The sequence below is a fragment of the Ctenopharyngodon idella genome, chromosome 17 (genome assembly GCF_019924925.1).
Source record: "Ctenopharyngodon idella isolate HZGC_01 chromosome 17, HZGC01, whole genome shotgun sequence".
Lineage (NCBI taxonomy): Eukaryota > Metazoa > Chordata > Actinopteri > Cypriniformes > Xenocyprididae > Ctenopharyngodon > Ctenopharyngodon idella.
In genome coordinates this window covers 16,996,252-17,020,797 of record NC_067236.1, presented here as the reverse complement: position 1 = coordinate 17,020,797, position 24,546 = coordinate 16,996,252, and the positions used below count along the sequence as shown (strand labels likewise).

The 24,546-nt window shown below is 36.3% G+C and overlaps 2 protein-coding genes across 2 annotated transcripts; one reads left to right on the top strand and one right to left on the bottom strand.

The window, feature by feature from the left end:
• Positions 1-86: 86 nt before the first annotated feature.
• On the top strand, positions 87-15,690 carry LOC127498193 (epithelial cell-transforming sequence 2 oncogene-like). Its single transcript, XM_051867275.1, has 21 exons — positions 87-481; positions 2,731-2,843; positions 2,937-3,099; positions 3,276-3,528; positions 4,887-4,990; positions 5,346-5,464; positions 5,565-5,649; positions 5,730-5,898; positions 6,127-6,255; positions 6,374-6,466; positions 8,343-8,519; positions 8,599-8,702; positions 8,778-8,906; positions 8,975-9,180; positions 9,271-9,418; positions 9,540-9,613; positions 9,692-9,848; positions 13,096-13,161; positions 13,333-13,421; positions 13,635-13,807; positions 14,128-15,690. The coding sequence occupies exons 1-21, from the start codon at positions 371-373 to the stop codon at positions 14,256-14,258; spliced, it is 2,793 nt and encodes a 930-aa protein (XP_051723235.1). The 5' UTR covers positions 87-370; the 3' UTR covers positions 14,259-15,690.
• Positions 14,588-23,050, bottom strand: zgc:162964 (uncharacterized protein LOC560569 homolog). The gene is made up of 8 exons (XM_051867276.1): positions 22,527-23,050; positions 22,123-22,264; positions 21,347-21,487; positions 20,518-20,676; positions 18,469-18,631; positions 18,197-18,380; positions 16,530-16,802; positions 14,588-16,437 (listed from the first exon to the last, which is right to left on the bottom strand). Exons 1-8 carry the CDS (start codon positions 22,735-22,737, stop codon positions 16,223-16,225), a joined length of 1,488 nt encoding a protein of 495 aa, XP_051723236.1. The 5' UTR covers positions 22,738-23,050; the 3' UTR covers positions 14,588-16,222.
• Between the last annotated feature and the right edge of the window lie 1,496 nt (positions 23,051-24,546).

Here is a 24,546-nt window from a genome sequence, read left to right as displayed (position 1 = left end):
ATAACTGTCTCCGACCATGAATCCGGGACCTGCTGAAAGTAACACGATTCGTGTGAAGGAATTTGCAGAGCTTAATTTGTTATGTGGTCTCCAGGGAAACGAGCTAATAAAGGACGTGCAAAGGCGCCTGGACGTTTACTAGAGGTAAATCCAACCGATAATAACCAGATATTCGCGCAGAATTCATATTAATTATATTGAGCGCTTTAGCAAATGAAACAAATAAGTCTCCGTCTGATATTTTATCTACAAACCGAGAAAGGCAGTGATAGTTTTAGACTGTTTTAACTGATATAATGACGTCTGTGGAATCAGAACCTATTATAAGTCAAAAAACCGCGGGAATCCGGATTGTATTAATTATTGGCAGATGAATGGAAGTGACTACAGACAGTCGCTGTCGGATAGGCCGAGCTCCGACGGCATAGAAACCAGATTCAGTGCATGGACGCCTGTAACAAATAAAGCATGTAACCAACAGGTCAGAATTTTTTTTAATTAGTTTTATTTTATTTTATTATACACTGCCCGGCCAAAAAAGTCGCTGTTTGGATTTTAACACTTAAGAATCTATGAATGGATCATTATTACAGTGATTATTATGTTTATAGCATGTTATATGTTTGGCAACGGTTCTTTTAACCCTTAAAGATGGAGTGTGTAGCTTTTCAGCTATTTCAGGATGACAATGTCAAGATTCACCAGGGTTAAAATTGTGAAAGAGTGGTTCAGAGAGCATGAAGAATCATTTTCACACATGAATTGGCACTGACCTTAATCTCAGTGTAAGTTTTGGGATGTGCTGGAGTAGACTTTAGAGAGTGCTCACCTCTTGCATTGTCAATACAAGATCTTGACCAAAAAATGATGCACCTCTCGATGGAAATAAATGTTGTGATGTTATTTCCATCAAGAGGTGCATCAATTTTCGGTCAAGATCTTGTATTGACAATGCACCGTTGCCAAACATATACAGTGCACAGCATAAATGAGTACACCCCCAATAAACAAATACAAAAGATGTATTTTCTTTATGATCACTAATAGAATTCATGGAAAGATGGCAATGTATTAAACATATGCATAATAAAATATATATGTCATTAATAGCCATAAAATAAGTAAATTAGCCAATTTTGTTTAAATTAAGGATTGCAGAAATGAGTACACCCTAGATTTAATTCAACAAATGTATAATATTCTAGCACTTAGTATGCCCTCCATAATTTTGAATATACTGCTCTGACCCTTCTTGGCAAGGAGTGTACAAGTTCATGACAAAGTGTCACATCTGTCCTGTTTAACTCCTGGATGATGAGCTCCTTAAATGCCCTGATCTTTAATGGGGAGTGTTGCTCAACTCGTCTCTACAGAATCCCCCACAGGCGCTCAAGAGTGTTAAGATTGAGTGCAATACATGTCCACAGAAGGTTTTTCAATTTGGGAGAATGCATATCCTCATTGTCATGCTGAAAAAATGCCCAACAATGCAGGGAATGAGAAAAGGGTAATATCTTCTGTTTCAAGTTTGTGTATTAAATTACACAGTGGTGTGGGAATTCATGACAGCATTGATAAAGCACAACTCCCTCACACCATCAGCACTCATACATCCCTATAGGAGCTTTACTACCCCTGAACTTTACTGTGGGAACCAGGCACTTCTCACTGTACTCCTCCTCTAGCAACACCATAACATTTTGAATGCTGTTAAATCCAAAATGATTGATTTGGTCTCACGAGACCAGAGTATTGATTCCCAGAATCTATATTTTGTAAATATGGGCTTTGGAAATGGCTAACTGACTTTATTCTGCTTTGGCTACAGTAGGTAGTTCCAGTGAGAACAGCGACTATGCATATCATTTCTGCAGGCTGCATCTTACTCTGTGAAATAGACAGTCACTCTTTTCATAGCTTTTGCTGGCTCTGCGACACTCGCTTGGTATTTCTCCTGCTCTTTGTCTGGCAAAAAAAATCCTTCATCACTAAATGAAAGCTTAAAATGAAGGCCTGATTATTTCAGGGGCCTTATCACAAGTCCATTGTTTTTGAATTTCTGTGTTACTTTTGCTATTTTTTCACACTTAAAACAATGATTTGGTAATCCTCTTGTACCACTGTCCTCTTTTGTGCTAAGAAATAAGTCTCCTGACAGTTCTCTCCCAAGTGGTTGTCAGCATTAAGTATGAGAATGATTCAGTGGGCTATATCACACTTTTAATTGTCAAGAAATTACTTCTCTTTAAATGTTTTGGTTCAACATACTTATCTGTTGATCAAACATTGCCTTAAACTTACACCAGAAAATGTTTATTTTGTTACTTTTAGGAGGGTGTACTCATTTTTGCTACACAACATTTTATCACCTTGATAAGAAAATCTTATTTTCCTGAATAATTTTGACATGCTTCTTTGGTAACTGATTAAGCAGACTTGCTGGAACATGATATCTCTAAAGAACCCTAACATGTCTTCTAAGTAATTGAGTAATTGCTGACTTTCAGAAATTTCAGAGGGGGTGTACTCATTTATGCTGTGCACTGTAACATGCTAGAAACATAATAATCACTGTAATAACGATCCATTCATAGATTCTTAAATATTTGCCTATTAAAACCAAACAGCAACTTTTTTTTTGGCCGGGCAGTGTATTATTATATGTTTGTACTTTTACATTATTTATTTTAGATGAAACAACATTTAATCTAACAATAAATATATTTGTAGCTTTTTCAGGAAAGAACAACTCTCATCCTCCATTGGTTTGACCTGTGGACAGACCGACAAAGAAAAGAATTTATTTGTCGACTTCTGAGAAGATGCTCCAAAACTCAGCTCAAGTAAATTCTCAGTGCATAATATCTGATCTTACATATTTCACGCAGAGGAATTCCACTTTCTCGTACAATGACTTTGTTTGGTTATGATTTTAGGTTCACCAGTGATTGTTTGGCAGAATCAGTCCCTATCACTCGAATGGACTTCACGGCTGTGTTGCCTCGCTTTCTGTCTCTCTACATCATGTCCTTCCTCAGTCCTCGAGACAGCTGCACTGCAGCACAGGTGTGCTGGCACTGGAGATTCCTGGCAGAGCAGGTAAGAAATGAATCAGTACAAATGTGCCTTTCATTTATTAGATACTAGCTTTTATCAAATTTCTCTCTTCATTCAAACATTGTTACTGAAAATCTTCTAAAATTCAATTTCAGAATACTGCCAGAAATGTCAAAGATATGTTACTCACTCACAGTGTGATCTCTATGTGATTCTAGGACTGTCTGTGGTCTCCAAAGTGCATCCGTCTGGGCTGGTTTCTTCCCTACAGCCCATCAGATCATGAGTACGGAGCGTGGAAAAGACATTATGTGGCCTGTACTGCCAGTTTAGATATTCTGACTGCACGGGAAGCAGCAGATGTCTATGGTACCTTGAATGAGAGTTTGACGGCACCAGAGGAGCAGGAGGATAGATGGAGAGAGCACAAGATAAGACAAACTATCAGAGAGAAGATAGCAGAGCATAAAAGTAAGTGCCAGAGATTCCAGCACTGCTTGTACATGGCCTCATGAAATTAATTTGATTCGATTGAGGTTAAAGAGTTTTACTTTACCTAGACTTAAGAAAATGATACACGGGGCAACTTTTTGACAAATGTTCCCGGGCCTAATGTTGCTTGGGCACTTTCCCATTGAGAATGGGCAACAAATTTCTATCTGGAATTTTTACATCGGTTGGGGGCCCTGTGTCTCACCTGGTTGCCCGTTGACGGCAACATTGCCCAGCAACATTGCTCAAAAAGTTGGCCTGTGTATCTTAAGTCTAAGTAAAGTAAAATTCTTTAACCTCAATCAAATGTAATATGAAACCTAATGGCTTTTTATGTGCATAAAAAAACCTTTTTATTCAGGCTTCTATTAATAAATCAAATTTCGAGGTCGGTGTATAGTGTGGTCACGAAGGCTCATTCATTCCCATGACCAGCCTGATCCTGTTTGGTCTTCGTCTTTCATCGATCAGTTACCATGTCCTGTCTTGGATCCATCGTTCTTTAATCTTTAACTAATGTAAATGATCTGAGGTTAAAGGGTTAGTTCATCCAAAAATGAAAATGATGTTATTAATTACACACCCTCATGTCGTTCCAAACCTGTGAGACTTTCGTTCATCTTCAGAACACAAATGAAGATCTTTTTGAGGAAATTTGAGAGCTTTCTGTCCCTCCATAGACAGCTACGCAATTGAAACTTTGACATTTCAAAAAGTTCATAAAGAGATTGGAAAACTAATCCATTTGTATTGAGTGGTTTAGTGCAAATTTTCTGAAGAGACTCGATCGCTTTATATGATGAACAGATTGAATTTAAGCTTATATTCACATATAACAACTCACATCAGTTGTGGTAAACGGAAGCACAAGCATGTTTGCTTGTCGTGTGAGAACCAGTGAGGTTTGTTCTCGTGTTACGCAGCGTGTTTGAGCTTCTGGAAGAGGTTTGTTCTCACGCGTCAAGCAGGTTCAGTTGAGCTTCTGTTTATGTTCGTTGATCAATGTTTATATGTGAATAAAAGCCTAATTTAAATCTGTTCATCATATAAAGCAATTGAGTCTCTTCAGAAAATTTGCACTAAACCACTCAATTCATATGGATTCACTTTATGAACTTTTTAAAGCGTCAAATTTTCAATTCCATAGCTGTCTATGGAGGGACAGAAAGCTCTCAGATTTCATCAAAAAGATCTTTATTTGCGTTCTGAAAATGAACAAAACGTCTCATGGGTTTAGAACGACATGAGGGTGAGCAATTAATGACAGAATGTTCATTTTTGGGTGAACTAACCCTTTAATGTTCTGGTCCTCGTATTCCCTTCTGCTTTTTCCACAGAGGCTGCACTGAAGACCAGGAGAGCATGGTTAAACACCAGTAAATTGGGCACATCATCTATTCATAAGCCACTGAGTCTTACTGCTGCTCTTGTTCAGCTTGGGGTGAGGTTCTGACATTATTATAGCTAAAAAGTGTTCATCTACTAGCATGTCCTATCCAAATAAAAAATAAAAATAAAATAAATATTTAATTAAATTAATACATTTAATTAATTAATGAATTAATGGATAGATAAATAAACAAACAAATAAATATTAATATACATACATGCACAAATAGGTGACAACCCCGGTTTAAAGTGAAACTAAATGACAAACACATTAAATCACTGATCATTTCGATCATGTTTATGTTAGTTACCTATCTTCATCTTAGATGTGTTTATGTAACACAATATTGTATTACATGCACAAAAAATTTACACAAGAGGGTAATTTATCATGTTTTTTTCTATAGGAAAAGTGTCGATTGACAAATTCGCTCTCCAGTGTGGAAATAAGAGAACCGCGGCTTGATTTGAGGATGAATAATACTCTTGAGAGCACATGTGCCTCCAGTGTAATGACAACTATGAGGTCAGTAAAAAGATCAGTTCTTGCATCATATTTAGTACCTTTTTTATTTGTCAAACAACAATAATGAAAAACTATTCCTGAACATACTGTTACCTTACAGTTCACTGTTCTGCAAACCAGTCAAGTATTCCTACTGTCCTCTTCCTCATTTCCTGCTTGTGTCATCCAGAGTTCCTGGATATGAAGTAAGACATTCAGTTGCATCTCTTGTCTGAATGAGAGACAGTTATTTATGAACTGAAGGATCTCAACTTCATATTTCTAGCTGATTCTGGCCGCAGTGCAAGTGCCTGTGGTGGTTTTGCCATATGACTCACAAGGAATGACCTTGGAGGCTTTGCTCTCCCTGGCGGAAAGGGCGATCCAAGGCAGGATGGTGCAAAGTCTTGGCATTCTGGTGGCAGGAAGCACAGATGAGTTGACACTCACAGATGGTAATTTACCTGATTAATTCAACATATTGGGTCCAGTCTTACGGTTTCTTTGAAATTTTATTTACATGGAATATTTGCCAGCTGGAATAGATTTTCTGGAACTTTATGATGGCTGATTTTTTATACAAAAGCAGCTGTAGATGATGAACTAGTTATCACAACACAACAAACACGCTGCATAACACTCATATATATATATATATAATACAGATTGTCTTTTATCCACAGGACTGAGCATTACTGAGAAGACAGTGCTGACGCCGTGTGTGAGGGAGTTCTGGGAGAAGTTATGTGGCTGGGTGGTTCCTGCTTCAGATGGAGGGAGTCTGAACATCTTTGCTCCCCTGGCAGCTTCTGGTAAAGTTTGTCTATTTTGTCCCAGTTCATGGCTTCACACAGCCATTGATATGCCATTCCATGTGGCATTTATTGTAGATATGTTTTATTCAGGAGTTGTTCTGTATTGATTGGTCAGTTGCAGGAACAGATCTGATGAGGAAGTTGTCCGTTTTGACTGGTCTGAATGTCAGAGCTCCCACAGGAATCTGTACAGGCTCCTACCAGCACAGTGAGTTTCAGATATGTCTTGAGAGTGGGTTAAATTGTGACCTACTGTATTAAACTTTCAGTTGAACGTTTGGACACATTATTATTTGTTATTACCACATTTTAGAATAGTACAGTAAAGTTACATAAAAACTATGAATTAACAAATGAAAGTGAAATTATGTAGCGACCGAAAAATGTTAAACAATTCAAGACAATCTATTTTCATTCCTTATTTAGACCAACTGAATAACATTATATTAATGCTAATTAATCTTAAAGGGTTAGTTCACCCAAAAATTAAAATAATGTCATTAATTACTCACCCTCGTGCCGTTCCACACCCGTAAGACCTTCATTCATCTTTGGAACACAAATTAAGATATTTTTGTTGAAATCTGATGGCTCAGTGAGGCCTCCATTGACAGCAATGACATTTCCTCTCTCAAGATCCATTAATGTACTAAAAACATATTTAAATCAGTTCATGTGAGTACAGTGGTTCAATATTAATATTATAAAGCGACGAGAATATTTTTGGTGCGCCAGAAAAAACAAAATAACGACTTATATAGTGATGGCCGATTTCAAATCACTGCTTCACGAAGCTTCGGAGCGTTATGAATCAGCGTGTTGAATCAGCGGTTCGTAGCACCAAAGTCACGTGATTTCAGCAGTTTGGCGGTTTGACAAGCGATCCGAATCATGATTCGACACGCTGATTCATAACGCTCCGAAGCTTCCTGAAGCAGTGTTTTGAAATCGGCCATCACTATATTGAGGAGATCTGAGACAACGGGAAACAGGTAGGTGGTGTTTATTGGACAACAGCAGTAAATGACAGTGAAGCAGGTGAGTGAAATAACTGATGAAGTCTTGTGCTGGTGATACTGGGTGGATGGATAAAGTCCTTAGAATTGCAGGGATGATGATAGGGAGAGACACACTCAAAAAACCACAGGAACACAGGAAGAGACAGGAAAAAAGGGAGACATTGGAGACGTAGGAGATCGTTAGAGATCGCTAGAGACGTAGGAGTAGTACAAGGGTCCTTTTACAAACGAGAACGGAAAGTGAACTGAACTGAGTGAGAGTCTTATGTAGTGCTGTGGTGATGAGGAGATGACTTGCAGGTGTGGGTGATGGCTGAGTGGTGGAGTGAGTGCAGGTGTGAACCAGGGAGGATCATGGGAAATGGAGTCCGGGAATGACTGGAACATATATAAGTCGTTATTTTGGTTTTTTTGGCGCACTAAAAATATTCTCGTCGCTTTATAATATTAATATTGAACCACTGTACTCACATGAACTGATTTAAATATGTTTTTAGTACCTTTATGGATCTTGAGAGAGGAAATGTCATTGCTTCCTATGTAGGCCTCACGGAGCCATCGGATTTCAACAAAAATATCTTAATTTGTGTTCCGAAGATTAACGAAGGTCTTACGGGTGTGGAACGGCATGAGGGTGAGTAATTAATGACATTATTTTAATTTTTGGGTGAACTAACCCTTTAAAATTATGTTTCATTAAACAAATACTAATTATTTATTAGTATTAGTAAATTATTTTGTTTAATTTTACACTCTAAAAAATGCTGGATTGAAAATGTATATATACCTAAATATATATATACCTAAACTAAAATGGTATATATTATATTTATATAATACATATATTTATATATTACAAAATAATATCAATTAATAATACAAATATTAATAATAATAACAAAAAACAATAATCATTTTATTTTATTACAATTTTAAAACATTTTATTTTTTAATTTGATATATTTTTCTTGTTTAATTTTACTTTTTTCTAAGATTATGAGAAACATAAATTGAGTCAAGTATCATCTTAGTGTTTTAAAGAAGCGGTTTCTGTATTTCTGTTAGTTCTCAGTGAGTGGTCCGGGTCTGGTGAGTTTCCTCCACTGGTGTATCTGCATGAGACCCTCCTTCTGAGCTGGTGCAGACAGGCTGAATGGATTGAAGAAGCCTGTAAGCAACTGCGGAAACAGCTGGGGCCACAGCTGCACTTTATGTGTCAAGAGATCAGAGGCCGCATCCTGGGTAAGTCAGAAATTCTAAACGTCATTTACTTTCTGTGTGTGTATTCAAACCGTTTTCTTTCTTTGTGTGGCCTTCACAGGTCTGTTCCTCTGGGATCATATAAAGATGCCAGTCATTTCCCTTAAATCAGAGGTCATGCAGTGTTTGGTTCATGGGCTCGTGGCACTGATGAATGAGACTCCAGTAAGCAAAAAACATTCTGTTCCAGTTAATCTAAGCTAAATTCACTGATTTACTGTTTTTGCTGTCATGCTGTAGGACGATCCCTTAGACTTCTTGGGACACTTTCTCCTAAGGACTTCGGTCAACGGTGGTTTGAAGAACACCAATCCACTCTTTCTTACAGAAAGTGCTTCCTTTAATGGCCCCAATCCAGAATCTCCAAAGGTTAGTGCTGATGTTTCTATTTTAGATCATTTGGTTTACCAAATGCCTTCAAAATGTGTATTTTTTAGGGTTTGTTAAGTGATGCAGATAGACGCAGTGCTGTGTGCAAAGAGCTTTTGAATAGTGAGAAAACATACGTGAGGCACCTTCAAGCAGTGGCCACAGTGTACTACACACCTCTCAGAGCGGCACTGGACTCCAACCGAGCCATCATCAGCTCAGTCAGTCTCATCACCCTCTTCTGCCCTCTGCTGGACATTTTGGAGGCTAACAAGTAAAATACTGTCCGTGCTGTTTCCATATATTTTAATATTTCTATTTGTGTTACTCACTCATTCTCTGCCCTTCACAAATGGTCTTTCAGTGTATTTCTGAAGGAGCTTACTGAGAGGTGGGAGGAGTGGGGTCCGATGCAGTGTGTGGGGGATGTTTGTGTCAAGTTTTGCACCAAGTTAAGAGTCTACACTAACTTTTTCAACAACTATCCCACCATTCTGAGAACTATGGTCAAGGTATGTTAATGTTGAATATTCTCATTATACTTAAAAAAACAAACAAAAAAAAACAATTTAATTTCAAATTAAAATGCAATTTGATATAATTTTTAAATAATAATAATAAAAAAAATTGTAGTGTCGTGAGATGCTTCCTGTATTCCGCAACTTTCTGAAGAGACACGACCGGACTGTTGCTACCAGAATGCTGAGGTACAGTAAAAGCTACAACTCTGGTAGTTTTCCGGTAAAGTAAGTTGTGACTTGGCAACACTCCTATTGTGTGTTCAGTCTCCAGGAGCTGTTTCGCACACCATCTGCGCGGGTGGAGGAGTATGTGACTTTGCTTCAGGCTTTAACGCTACACACACCGCCTGAGCACCCAGACTACACACCATTATCATCTGCCCTCAACTCACTGATGACTTACAGAGGCTTCATCCACAAGGTGTGATCAAAAAAATGTGCTTAGTAAATACATATGAACATGTATGTGTTCACCTTAAAGAGGACCTATTATGCTTTTTTACATTTGCAACTTTCTTTAGTGTGTAGAGGGAGAGTGGGGTGAGTTGACCCACACCCTGTATCTTGGCAACTGTACACATATATTTTGGAACCACCCATCATTTCTGCCAGACTGTGAAAAGGAGAAACACATGGGAGGAGTGGAAGGCACCCATTTGCTTTTTGGCTTGTCAAAGTAAAATTTTAGCATAACAGATGTAATGGCTTTTATTAGCCTGAATTGGTAAGCTAGCTAGTTTTTTCCAAAATGGCAGCTATGGGGTAAAGTGAGCCAAATGCTGTGGGGATAAATTGAGCCAGCGTTTTATCTTACCTCACCATAAGGCACTGAAGTTAAGTTAAATCTCTTAAAGGGTTAGTTCACCCAAAAATGAAAATAACATTTATTACTCACTCTCATGCCGTTCCACACCCGTAAGACCTTCGTTCATCTTCGGATGAGCGTTATGAATCAACGTATCGAATCATGATTCGGATCGTGTGTCAAACTGCCAAACTGCTGAAATCACGTGACTCTGGTGCTCCGAACCGCTGATTCGACACGCTGATTCATAACGCTCCGAAGCTTAATGAAGCAGTGTTTTGAAATCGGCCATCACTATATAAGTCGTTATTTTGTTTTTTTTTGGCGCACCAAAAATATTCTCGTCGCTTTATAATATTAATATTGAACCACTGTACTCACATGAACTGATTTAAATATGTTTTTAGTACATTAATGGATCTTGAGAGAGGAAATGTCATTGCTGGCTATTGCAGGCCTCACTGAGCCATCGGATTTCAACAAAAATATCTTAATTTGCATTTCGAAGATTAACGAAGGTCTTACGGGTGTGGAACGGCATGAGGGTGAGTAATAAATGATATTATTTTCATTTTTGGGTGAACTAACCCTTTAAGTATAAATTGGTATAATTTCAATGTAATATTATGCAACTGGTTTAGTTTATCTTTTTTTTTTTTTTTCCTCTCGAGTTGATTTGATAGGAACAGTGTACAAGTACACTAAATTCTTCTCTGATACGAACCAGAAAATGCTTAATCATATATATCTTTCCACCTGTAGTCCCTAATGGCCTAATATAGTCGACATTGCAGAAAAAACATTGCCAAGAACCTTTTGACTAAAATGTTTATTAGTTTCAGTGACATTTATTAATTAATTGTAATTTAGCTTTTATTTAATTTTACTCAACAAACTCTCTGTTTAGTCTGTTTTTGGGAGGGTTACAACTTTGGTGTTCAACATATGGACGCATTTCAGAAATGCAAACAATTGAAATTTCAACTTCATTTGGTTGGTTTTATGTTGTTTAAGTTAGCTTTAAGAAAATAAATATGATTATTTGTAAACTGATTATTAAATTAGTTTTTAAAAGAGGTAAATTATGTTTACAATTTCACATGGGTTTGATTCAGATTCAGTTAGATGGCGAGTTTACACCTAGACGGTGCAACTTACCCACTGTCTTGGATCGACTTACCCCTAACCTGGGGTAAATTGAGCCACAGGAACACTTTTTTTTATAAGAAGCTATATTTTTAGATGTATTCTGATCATTTAAAATGATAGGAAACATCCTGAAATTACTTTAGATACTTTCATTGTACTTCTGTCTCATTTTAGCTTATCTTGAGGACCACATAAGTAAAAAATGGCTCATCTTACCCCACTCTCCCCTAATATTGCTGTTTGAGCATGGTAAAAGGTCTGAAAAGTTACAAAGCACACTCAAAAGGGAGTTATTCTCTATATCAGTGCGCACTGTTTCTGAACTCCCTGAAACACCTCCATTGTAGTCTTGAGTTTTATTCTGGGAACGAACAGGTCACAATATTCCTCATTTAAATAATTCCCGCCCAAGGCATACGCACATAAAGGGTTGAGTTGTGTTAATAGTGTTGACATTGCACTTTTGGAAAGGAGTGGATTCAAAGAGACAGGAAATAAACAGAGTGTTACCATATAGAAAAAAAGATGGTTGATGCCACTTCCACTTCCTTACACTGTTGAAAAATGAATGCAAAATATCAGAGAAACAGTCATTGCCGATGACGTCATTTAGAGCCCGAGTCTGCACAGTAGTGTTCCTGAGGTGGAGCCGCGGTATCAGAAATCTCGCCCATACTCCCACAGATTAAATCGCAAGCACAGCTGTCAATCATGACGTTACACCCCATTTTTATAGCATCAAATATCTAACTAAAACCAAACTTACTGGAAAATCAAACACTTGAACATGCGTCTGCATGATAAGAACTATCTAAAATAACAGAAACCATCTTCGGAACATTTTTTTTTGAAGTGTAATTGGATTTTTTAGTTTGAATTGCGTCCCATTTGATTACATGGAGGGGGTGGGACTTATACTCCAGCCAGCCACCAGGGGGTGATCAAAATATTAAAGGAACACTCCACTTTTTTTGAAAATAGGCTAATTTTCCAACTCCCCTAGAGGTAAACAGTTGAGTTTTACCGTTTTTGAATCCATTCAGCCGATCTCCAGGTCTGGCGGTACCACTTTTAGCATAGCTTAGCATAGTTCATTGAATCTGATTAGACCGTTAGCATCTCGCTTAAAACTGACCAAAGAGTTTCAATATTTTTCCTATTTAAAACTGAAACTCTTTGGTCATTTTTAAGCGAGATGCTAATGGTCTAATCAGATTCAATGAACTATGCTAAGCTATGCTAAAAGTGGTACCGCCAGACCCCGAGATCAGCTGAATGGATTCGAAAACGGTAAAACTCAACAGTTTAACTCTAGGGGAGTTGGAAAATAAGCCTATTTTCAAAAAAAGTGGAGTGTTCCTTTAAGTATAGTACACTTTTTATGTGTGCGCGTGATGTGAATTTCGTCATCAGAAAAGTACAGGCATACTTTGTACGTGCAGGTCGCACATGCACATTTAATTGCGTGGTCGACCGGAAGCGTACACTAACATACGTGTAAAAAAACGAAGTATACCTAAGGCTTTACTGACAGACTGGGAAGAGAGGTGCTGCAACAATGTAAAATGTGAATGTTTTTTTGTTGTATTTGTTGTTGTTTTTAACATTCAAGCATGAAAATCTATTCTAGTAAACCCTAAAAATCAAGAGTTTATAAATGGGCATAATATGGCCTCTCTAATTTTTATAACAGTGCTTTGTTTTCCACTCCCAGTTGAAAAAGAGTCTGGATCGAGACTTGAGAATCTTGGAGGCACAGAGCACAATTCAAAGCTGCCCAGTAAGTTGCAGAGTCATCGCACTTGTCATTTACGTACAGATATCAGGTTCTCACAGACTGTTGAAGGTCACGAGGCAAGTTTTCTGTACTTAAAACAGCAAAAGTCTGTGCATTTACAGTGCACTATATGCTCATACACACAGTATAACACTATTTTTGTACTTTATTTAGAATTTATTGGAGGGGAACAGATACTTGATCACCACACAGGATGTGGCATTACTGAGCTGCCTTAATGGAGACATTGCTTCCTCTCTCAGGTAGTACCACTGACCTGAGATCAAATGACACAGAAACAAAAGTCTCGCTGTCTACTTGAAGCCAACCTTTTTTTCGGTTTTGGAGAAGAATAGCAACAGCATTGTTTCTAATCAAACTCAATATGTTAGAGTCTGTAATAAACAAATAACCTTTTTTAAGGAATCAGATTTGCTCAAGCAACCCTCATCACATATTCTCATTTTTCCCCTCAGGATATATGAGCATGTGAGTGACCTGGGCTTGTTTCTGTTCAATGATGCTCTTGTGCTCACAGAGAAGAGTGTGTCAAACGTGCCATTTTGTCTGACAGTGAACACGACTCACACCTTTCTGGCCTCTGTGGCTCTGCACTGTCTAAATCTCACGGAAATCGCAGATACAAAGTGTATGTGTTATTATTAGTACTATAATGCAATGTTCAGGATGTTATATACAGTATATACATACACTTTAACATAAAAGTCTGTTTATATAATGTGTGTAATGCATGTATATATATATATATATATATATATATATATATATATATATGTGTGTGGGGGGGGTGTGTGTCTGTGTGTGTGTGTGTATATATACATACAAAAATTACATAAGCAAACTTTTGTTAGATGCGATTAATCGCGATTAATCACGATTAATCGATTTGACAGCACTATAAAATAAACATTTATTTATATATTTTTAACTTCTCCATAATTTTTTCAGATGTCCAAAATGCTTTTCAGCTGGAGAGCCCAAAGCGCCAGTGGATCTGTGCTACAGATAGAGAGGAGGACAAGATCAGGCTACTGTCTGCTTTACGCAGTGCTATAAATGCTGCTATAACACGTAACTAAAGATGAACATAGTATTTACTACTACAAGCTATATGATGAAACTATGATGGATGCTCGATGGACATATTTAATTTCAAACTGGCTATTTTTTCCATTTGGTTTAGTACTAAGCAAACTGACTTGTTTATGCACGATTACAGTATGAATTAATGCATAAATATAAAAATCTGTATTTTTATGTATACTGGATGTCTTTGACCTTGTGATTTTGAATATATAATTTTTACTTTATTGCTGAAACAATGCAGAAAAATTGGATAATCATACACCGGGCTATATAATCATTTTCATATTATAATTTAAATAGTCTTCATATTTTAAATGCACACTTATGTAGGATATAAAAGCATTTATTTAAAAAAAAAAAAAAGTTCTCACAGTGTTAAAATTAGATTGCATTGTGGGACCTCCCACATCAGAACACTCGACACTTGCAGATATCAATTGGACAACTGTTTCATACTATTTATGCGTGCAAAAAAAAGGACAATTAAAAATAAAAAGACAAAAATCCCTCACCATGTTACATGGTTACACCTAACTAAAATTAGCTGCCACTTATAATTCTTGAAGAATTAAATGACATTTTTAAAACAATTATCTGAACTGTTAGTCCAATGTATTTAGAGTGTTTTTACCTCTTTATCTACTTCCAAACACAATATGTCTCCACCTTTGTAGTGTGCAATATTGTGGGATCTGCATAGTTTTATATATGCTTCAGTATCATCAGGATAGACATGTCTGCTTAAGACAAGCAAATACACAAAATATAATAATATGTTGATAAAAGCCAAGCCAAACAAAGTCGCTAGGAACTAGACATTTTGGAGTCTAGTAGTAGTACTAGTACTAGACTTTCTTTTATGCACATATATGTTTTTCCGTGCAAAAGTATAGACATAACAAACATTTAACTTTCAAGAGGTTAATAACCTCCTAACTTCCAGTTTCAATTAACATATAAACGGAAAAGAAACGTTTACATAAGATTAGGCCTTAATATAAAAGTAAAAATTATTACATTATCTTGATCTATTCAAAAACCCACACAACATCATTAAAGAAAATCCTATTAACCAAAGAAATACAGTAGTGGTGAAAAGTGATATCCGAAAGGTATTGGCTTGGGCATTTGTATTTAATGACCCTACAAGTTGAATTAAACCATCAAAATATGAGGAAAATATTTTATATATTTTAAATGTGAGGGAAGAATAAACACTAAACTTGGTTAAGGTATTTATCTGACAAAATTATTGGGCCAAACTACAGCAACAGGTTTTATTTTACTATTGAAAAAAGCAAAAAAAAAAAGCATAGAAAACATATTTTGTCGGTTCTCATCTCTTGTTTTGTTCATAATTTCTTTGTATGACAGCCTGGTCATAATTATGTCTGTGTTATCACAAATAAAACAATTGACTCCAAACACTACGTAATATGCTTACAAAATCTTTAAGAATTTTTGAATAATTTGAATAAAGGGTGAAGATGTCAATTTTCCTAGGCTGGACATCACTTTTGGCCACTACTTGGTTTAATATCACCTGTTTTGCAATTCTTAAATGATTTTTTTTTTTTTTTTTTTTTATGTTTAAAGTGCTTGAATCACATCAATTAAAATATATATATATATATATATATATATATATATATACACACCACTCCTTCATTGATTCAACATAACAAACATAAGATATTGGAAAAATAAATTGTTTTCTTGCATGGAAAAAATATAAATTACTAAAGAACAGGACTTCCAAAATTTTGATCATTACACCAAAGCAGGATTCATGTGACTTTCAGTAGAAAAGACCGATGGGAACACAATGTAAATACCTTTGCATTAGAAGAAAACAACATATTTCTTATATTTCAACATATTACTGTGCCTCTGTTGAATCAAGACGCTCAATATTCACAAAGGTGGATAGTAAATGCAGCACATGGTCTGGTGATATTTATCTGGTGTAATAAACTCTGTAATAGACAACCTTTGGCCTCCAGAGGGAGTAGGAATTGTCAAATTTCAGAAGATGAACTCCCTCACCAGGATATTGGTGGCTGCCTGCATAAACTTCCTCGTGGCTGTCACGACGGGAAACAGGAACCACCTCACTTACCAGTGGACATCTGTCCTGTTCTGTCAGGTTCTCTTGTTCAGCTTGTGCTGTACCTTAAATTAGGACAGAATTGAATTAATAATTATTACGAAATAATATTTTACTCAGTATTTTATCGATGTGTCTAAGAAATCCACCTTCTTACCTTCTTTAGTGTCAGTAGTAGATTCTCCTTCATTGGTGATTGTTGGAATGGTCAAGTCCTTCCACTCAAAGTACAGCCCAAAACCAATGTCATAGTGATCGGTGGCAAATTCCCAAAATAAGTGTGAGCCATCCTGATGAGTGGGCACCCGTACTGTCAACACCTCCCCTCGGCCCACTGTGATCACTGAGTCCTCATCGTGCAACACCTTTTCCTTAAACTCCTTAATCTGAGGCCGTGTCCACATAGACGGAGCAATGATGACAGGTGCTTCTGCATTCAAAATAAATAAATAAAAATTAAAGAAAGGATAATTAAGGTGACTACTAATAAACTTGAATAAACTTAGTGTTTCTTAAAAAAAAACTTTAAAAAAAATTAGCCAACCCTTTAAATTAGGTGCCCTTTACTATGTACTTACATCAAAAAATAAGTACAATGTACTTATTGTGTTCACACTGTATTGCAAAAGACGGTAGCACTTTATTTTACAGTCCTGTTCCCCATGTACTTACAATGTCCTTTTGATAGTAATTGTAATAACTGGGTAATAACTAGGTACTAACCCTGAACCTACCCCTAAACCTAACCCATGTACTTACCTTATATTACCCAGTACTTTCTTAGGTAAGTAAACTGTAAGTACATGTAAGTGCACGTACTGTAAAATAAAGTGCAACCCAAAAGACTTTTGCTGCTATTGAGGTGGGATACGGGTAAGGTTAGGGAGAGGTCTGGTTGTATGGGTAGGTTTAGGGTGGGTTAAGGTGCAAGGGAAGGTTCAGCTGTGTAATTATATATGTAATTACAGAAATCAATTACAGCTGTATTTCATGCAGGTATTTTTGAAAATATAAGTACAATGTAAAAACATGCATGTACACAATAAGTGCATTTTATCAAATGATTAATTTAAGGCCACCTAATATAAACTGTTCAAAAGTTATTTAATTTTTATTTATTTTTTACGTTTGAAAGAGATTTTATGTTTTTTAAAAAAGTCTCTTATGCTCAAGATATTTTTGTTAAAATCCGATGGCTCAGTAAGGCCTGCATTGACAGCAACAGTTCGGAGCGTGTATCAAACTGGCAAAGTCACGCACCACAAGTGTTAAACCATTGAAATTTCGAAACACTTATGACGTAACAAAGCCTCGTTTACTGAAATAACGTGACTTTGGCAGTTTGGTACACGCTCCGAACCACTGATTCGAAACAAAAGATTCGTAAAACTTCGAAGCTTAATGAAGCAGTGTTTTGAAATCCCCATCACTAGATATTGTTGAATAAAGTCGTTTTTTTTTTTTTTTTGGCGCACAAAAAGTATTCTCGTCGCTTCATAACATTAAGGTTGAACCACTGTAGTCACATGAACTGTTTTAAATATGTCTTTAGTAGCTTTCTGGGAATTGAAAGTGTTAATTATCTTGCTGTCGATGCAGGCCTCACTGAGCCATCGGATTTCATCAAAAATATCTTCATTTGTGTTCTGAAGATGAACGAAGGTCTTACGGGTGTGGAACGACATGAGGGTGAGTAATTAATGACATTATTTTAATTTTTGGGTGAACTAACTCTTTAATTATTCAACTGGTAGTGTATAATTTTCTTAGTGGCAAATAGAAAGTAAAAATAGCCAATAACTTGCCTAGTTTGATAAATCATACCTGCTGATTTCCCTTCTACAAACAACTGGAAAGTTTTTGAGTCTGTCTGTTGTTCCTGATTCTCTAATGATTTTGATTGGCTGTTGGGGTTGAAGTTGGGCACTGCTTCATTTGAGACAAGAGCAGGAAGAGCTTCTGATGTCTGAGTCACATTTGAGTCTTCCTGCTGCGTCTGCGAGGCCATCTGAAATCATACAGAAGAAACCAAAGAACAGGATCCTGATGAGAAGTTTCCTTGAATCTAATCACAGACTTTATGGAAATGTTTGTACCTGCTGTAGACGGAGGGCCTGGTGGATGTATTGTTGGTAGTGCTGTTCCTGCAGCTGTCTGATAAGTAACTGCTGCTGGTCTGGATTGTCTGGATACTGCTGTTTGGCATACTGCTGAAACTGCACTGTCGTCTGTGCATTCAAAACAGCCATGATCTGCTGTCTGTGCACACAGATGGTTATATACTAGAAGTTAACAACACAATTTAAAGCAATTAAATTAAGTCAGTGGCTATTTGCACTAAGTGAAAATAGCGATAGATGCTATTTACACAGTGTAAATAGCAATTAGATGCTATTTTCACTTAGATGACACCAAGTGAAAATAGCAATATATTCTATTTACACTAAGTGACAATAGCAGCATTGTCTTAGCGATATGCTATTTACACTAGGTGAAAATAGCGATAGATTCTATTTATACCATGTAAAAATACCAGTTTGCAATAAGAGTAAATAGTAATTAGATGCTATATATTGGCAGATACTATTTGCACCTCAGTATTTTTGTACATTAACAGGATGCTATAATATCAGTGTAAATGATTATATTTATTAAAATTATTAAATGGATGCTGCCTTAAAATAAAAATCCTCCCTACACCTTCCCCTGACCCTACCAAATAAACACTTTTAATATTATTAAACACTCGTTTGCAGTTTATTTCCACTTTTAGAACATTATTTTCATTTTTATTGAAAATAAATGCGAGCTCGCCAAAAAGGCGGATTCGAACCCACGTTGATCGTGTTAAAAGCCACATGTGCAAGCCTTACTCGCTACTGCTGCACCACTGAAAATGTTGAATTCTGTGCGTCTTTTTTAAAACTTGAGTGGTGCAGCCAGACATTAGTGGGCGGAGCTAGTGTAAATAGCGTTGACCAACAAGGGATGCTATTTGCACTTAGTGTAAATAGACACTCCGTTAAAGGAAATAAGCCATTTAATTTATAAGAAATATTTCTTAAGCACCAAGTCAGCATATTAGAATGATTTCTAATGGATCATGAGACACTGAATCTGAAAATACAGGAATAAAGTACATTTTAAAATATATTGTGGTTAGTAGTTTTCCAGAGTTACTAGCCACTCAGCATTTTCACTGGCCACAATTTTGACATCGATGACATGGGGAAAAACTGCCATATAGATATTTTTAATATTATCTCATAATTTGGCAGCAGGTATATTAGGCTGCTGTCACTTTAAGACCTGACGCACAGATCCATTATACTGTTACACATGCGTTTTCTTTCTCAACTGTTTACGTTCACTTAAAACAACTGACTGTGTTTATGTGAATACTCACCAAGACCGGCATTTTGACATTATTTTGTGTGTATTTGACTGTTTAAGCACAATAAGCAGCGTAAAAGAACATTAATTTAGTACTGAGAGTCGGCTTTATTTGTGCGCACTGGGTGTGAGCACAAAATCTGTGGGAATGAGTAAAATTATGCCCAATACATGTAATCCCACGTAACACCAACAATATTCATCCGGAGCAAATGAAACGAGTGAGTGAGGGGAGGCGGGTTTGTGTGTCAACTCGCTGTTGAGAGATGAGACAGTGATAAAAAGCAGCTGGTATCATGTATCTATTCTGCAGAAAATAAGTATTGGAAGCGTTTCAGATATTTCAGTATCGATAAGTATCGAAAAAGCAGTATTTTTGACAACACTACATTGTATTCAGTTTATTATTTCAGATGCATTTTTAAAAGGCATCTGAAATAAAAAATTTATATATTATATATATACAATTCAACCCGCCAAAAAGTGGCTAGTAGTAGTGACTGTGTTACACGCCACTGCTGAAATCCACCCGCATTTGGCGGGTTGGCAGGTGTTAATGTGAAGCCCTTAAAAAAATTATTTTAAATTGTTATGTAATTCTAATCTGTAACTGTTTTTACTGTATTTTTGATTAAATAAATGCAGACTTGGCAAGCATAAGATATTTCTTTTGAAATCTATCTGTCTGTCTGTCTGGGATTCCCCGGACAGTGAAACCATTCGTTGAATATCAGCAAATTACCAGCACTCACTTTTGCCGCTCTATCTGTAACCTCTCTGCCTCTTCTTTTCTTCTCTGTTCCTCCTCTTTTATCCTCCTCTCTTCTTCTTCTCTGCGTCGTGCTTCTTCTTCCAACCGCTGTCGCTCCTGCTCTTCTCTCTCCAGTCTGAGACGTTCTTCCTCTTCCCTTCTAAACACACACACACACATACGGAATAAAAAAAAGCTTCCTACACGTCTTAAAGGGATAGTTCACCCAAAAATGAAAATTATCCCATAATTTACTCACCCTCAAGCCATCCTAGGTGTACATGACTTTATTCTTTCAGTCAAACACAATCGGAGTCATATTAAAAAATATTCTGGCTCTTCCGAGCATTATAATATGAGTGAATGGTAACCAAGAATTCTGAAGCCCAAAAAAGCACATCCATCCATCATAAAAGCAATCCATACAACTCCAGAAGGTTAATAAAGGCCTTCTCGTGTACGGAAACCAGTGATTCTAGTTTATAAAGTTATAAACATGGATGTTTTTCTTACAAAAACGCATCGTTTTGCTTTAGAAGGCCTTTATATACCCTGGAGCCGTATGGATTACTTTTATGATGGATGGATGCGCTTTTTTGGGCTTCAAAATCTCAGTTACTATCCACTCCCATTATAAAGCTTGGAAAAGCCAAGATATTTTTTAATATAACTCTGAATGTGTTTGACTGAAAGAAGATCAAGAAAGTCATATACACCTAGGATGGCATGAGGGTGAGTAAATTATGGGATAATTTTCATTTTTGGGTGAACTAAACCTTTAATAGATTACTTTATGAGAACCTTCAGGCACTAACTAATACAGAACGTACTGTCTCTTCTCTTGTTCCTCCTTCTCAATCTTATGTGAAGTCACATATGGTGCAAAAAGAGCACAACAGGAGTTCAGAAGCTTCACAAAGTCCTCCATGGCATCTTCTTTGGCCATGCTGCCAAGCCGTAGCCATTCTTTCCTGAGAAATGCAGTGATAAAGACAAAATGAAGCATCTATAGACATTGTATGGTTGTGCAATATGCCATTAAAGTCACCATAAAATCAAAATGGACAATTCTTGTTTTTTATGGAATATTACAGTATTTACTATAAATATTTATCTGTGCACATCATTTTTTTTTTAAATTCTTGAGCCCTCATAATCTTTAATCAAAATAATTTCCCCTCCCTCTTGCAGCGACATCTCTTGTTTTCTCTGATGACGTGTTTACTGGCCCGAGGGCAGGACAACCTGTCACTCACATGACATCACACCAATAGCAAACCAATCAATTCCCCATGTACAAAATCAAGTCCCGCCCTGCATTTTCTCTTGTTGAAGAAGCCATTTCACTTGGATTTAAATCAAAATAGAGAAGAAAAATCTATTGCAACTTCCATTTCATGCCGAATTTAATATACATGTATGTTAAATCAATATGCATATTTAATGTCATGTTTATGTTTATGTCATATGTTTATGTATATCATGCTACCAAATTACATGGAATTTACTCCAAGGCACAAAGAATACCACTGTAAATACCATTTTTATTGTACTGAGATAATTATACTGGCCTTATATAGTCATTACATACATAATCCTCCATTACCTTCTGTCATTTCCCAGCACGTCAAAAAACCCAATTTCTGGACATGCTTCTGGGTTATAAGGGCCAAGAGTGATTTGCTTATGTAGTGCAACCAAGCGGAGGTTTTCTTCATATGTGGGGTTGAAGGCTTTGCCATTCATCTCTGTGTGGAAGAAATCATAATGGAGAAATGAGGAGAACCTGAATCACAATTATTATTAGTATTATGAATGGCATTTCCAGTTTCTGAATGGGAGGAGTTATTATTACAAAGTATCTCTAGACAATGAGTAACAGAAAAAGGACTTTAATTTTGTTTTGCTACCAATAAAAAACCAGACATGACTGCAGGTTGTGACGGGACAGAATAAAAGTTACAAACAGAAAAGGGAAAGAGAAAAGCTACTTCATTATCAGTTCTGTACCTTTAAAGAATTTCAGCGCAAGTCTGAAGAGCTCCTCTAAAGTAAAACCCCAGTTTCTCTCCAAACTCCAAGACTTCTGATGTTCTTCATTTTCCTCACATGGTTTGTGGTCTTCCTCAGTGCCGGGCGCGCGAGTCTCGGTGTTAATACCGTTCTCGCAGGTTTTATCGATCCTCTCGCTGCCATGTTCTTCTCTGTCAAACTCCATCATGTCAAACTGTCAATACGAGCTGCTGCTGCTGTCACAGGTGGCCACGTAGCGCAGAAAACACTTCTCTTCCGTATATTCCCACCGGAAATCCCGGATATTTGTGTTATTTTCAGCTCATTCAAACCGCATTCACTTTTTAGTCACGTCTGCAACTGCGCAGATAAAACCCAAAATGTTCTCCGACGAAATTTTGGCTTTGGTTTAATGCTAAAATGTCACTTTGACATGAACATTACCTGTGAGCAGACGTTCGCTGACCTGAATCAAGTCGTAATGCAGCTAGTAAACTGAACCACCTTTCCTTTAAAAAGCACTCTCGAGATATTTGAATTAATTATTAGATATAAGAATTTTTATAGTTTTCTGGTTAAGCAGTTGATATCAACTTCGTACATTCTTAAGTATTTTGAACAGTTTTTTATTTGGTAAATTTAATATACATAAAACTGTTTTGTTTTTTTATTAATCTAAATGTTTATGTTAATATTTAACTGAATTTGCTTTGCTATTATTTGTTAAACAGTTGGATATAATTGAAGAGAAGGAATGTGAAGTGTTTTTTTCTTCTCTAACCTATATTCATTTGTGTATGGGAGCTTGTGCTTTGTAGGATATTTTTATTGTTCTTCAATAAGCAAATAAATAGCTACATTTTGGCAAGGAGAAATATCCCTTTAAAACCCTGAACCATCAAGAAACTTTGGGTAGGTAAAGTCTAACCCTAACCCTAAAACAAACACTTTTATTTCACTGCACTAAACTGCATATTAAAGTATCCCACATGAAAAAAAATACTATAGTAATTTATAGTAAATACTAGTGTTTTTGAACCATACTAAATAACCATAGTAAAGTACTTGAATTAATTTGTTGTGGTAATTCTATAGTTGCTGTGGTAATATAACGAATATAGTAATATAAACAAGTCACTACCCAATACTGTACTAAGTTTTCTACAACTATAGGGTATATTATACTACTACACAACACTAGTTTACTGTAGTAAAAACTAAAGTATACTACAGTATTTATTACAGTTTATCAGTTCACTATAGTTAATTCTACAGTATGCTGTAGATTTAATTAACAAAGTGTTGTAAATACTATAATATAGACAGTATACTACAATTTACTATAGTATGGTTCAAAAACACTATAGTATTTACTATAAATTAGTATTATTTTTTATGTGGGATCTCACCTAATTAAGAAGAAAAAATACATTATGTATATTTAAAGGGATAGTTCACCCAAAAATGAAAAATCTGTCATAATTTACTCATCCTCAAGTTGTTCTAAACCTGTATGAATTTCTTTCTTCTGTTGAACTCAAAAGAAGATATTTTGAAGAATATGGGTAATGAAACAGTTAACCATAGTATGGAGAGAAAAAAAATACTATGAAAGTCAATGGGGCCCATCAACTGTTTGGTTACAGACGTTCTTCAAAATATCTTCTTTTGTGTTCATACAGGTTTGGAACAACTTGAGGGTGAGTAAATGATGACAGAATTTTAATTTTGGGGTGAACTATCACTTTAAATATATGCAACCAATTGCCCAAAGGCCAGCGAACCTCATGAAAAACTGGAAAGGCCAGAATTTTAAGGGTTTCCAGTCTGTCATGTTTTAACAAGAAAAGACACAAGTGGATCTAGCAAGCTTTTGTCCTGTGATTTTGCCAACAGTCATTCTCTTCCATGCAAATTGTGAGTGTTTAATCCTCTCCTTTACACTCAGATTGAAGTCATTGCATCAGGCTTTCAAAAGCACCCTCTTCTGCCATCACAGACCTCCACAGCTACAATG

Coding starts and splice junctions, on each gene's coding strand:
- zgc:162964 (XM_051867276.1), bottom strand. CDS start 22,737: ATGATGGAGTTTGACAGAGAAGAACATGGCAGCGAGAGGATCGATAAA. Junction 22,265..22,526: donor TGCGCTGAAATTCTTTAAAG/GTACAGAACTGA, acceptor TCTTCCACACAG/AGATGAATGGCAAAGCCTTC. Junction 18,381..18,468: donor AGGCCCTCCGTCTACAGCAG/GTACAAACATTT, acceptor GTATGATTTCAG/ATGGCCTCGCAGACGCAGCA.
- LOC127498193 (XM_051867275.1), top strand. CDS start 371: ATGAATGGAAGTGACTACAGACAGTCGCTGTCGGATAGGCCGAGCTCC. Junction 13,162..13,332: donor GCACAATTCAAAGCTGCCCA/GTAAGTTGCAGA, acceptor TACTTTATTTAG/AATTTATTGGAGGGGAACAG. Junction 13,808..14,127: donor GGAAATCGCAGATACAAAGT/GTATGTGTTATT, acceptor TAATTTTTTCAG/ATGTCCAAAATGCTTTTCAG.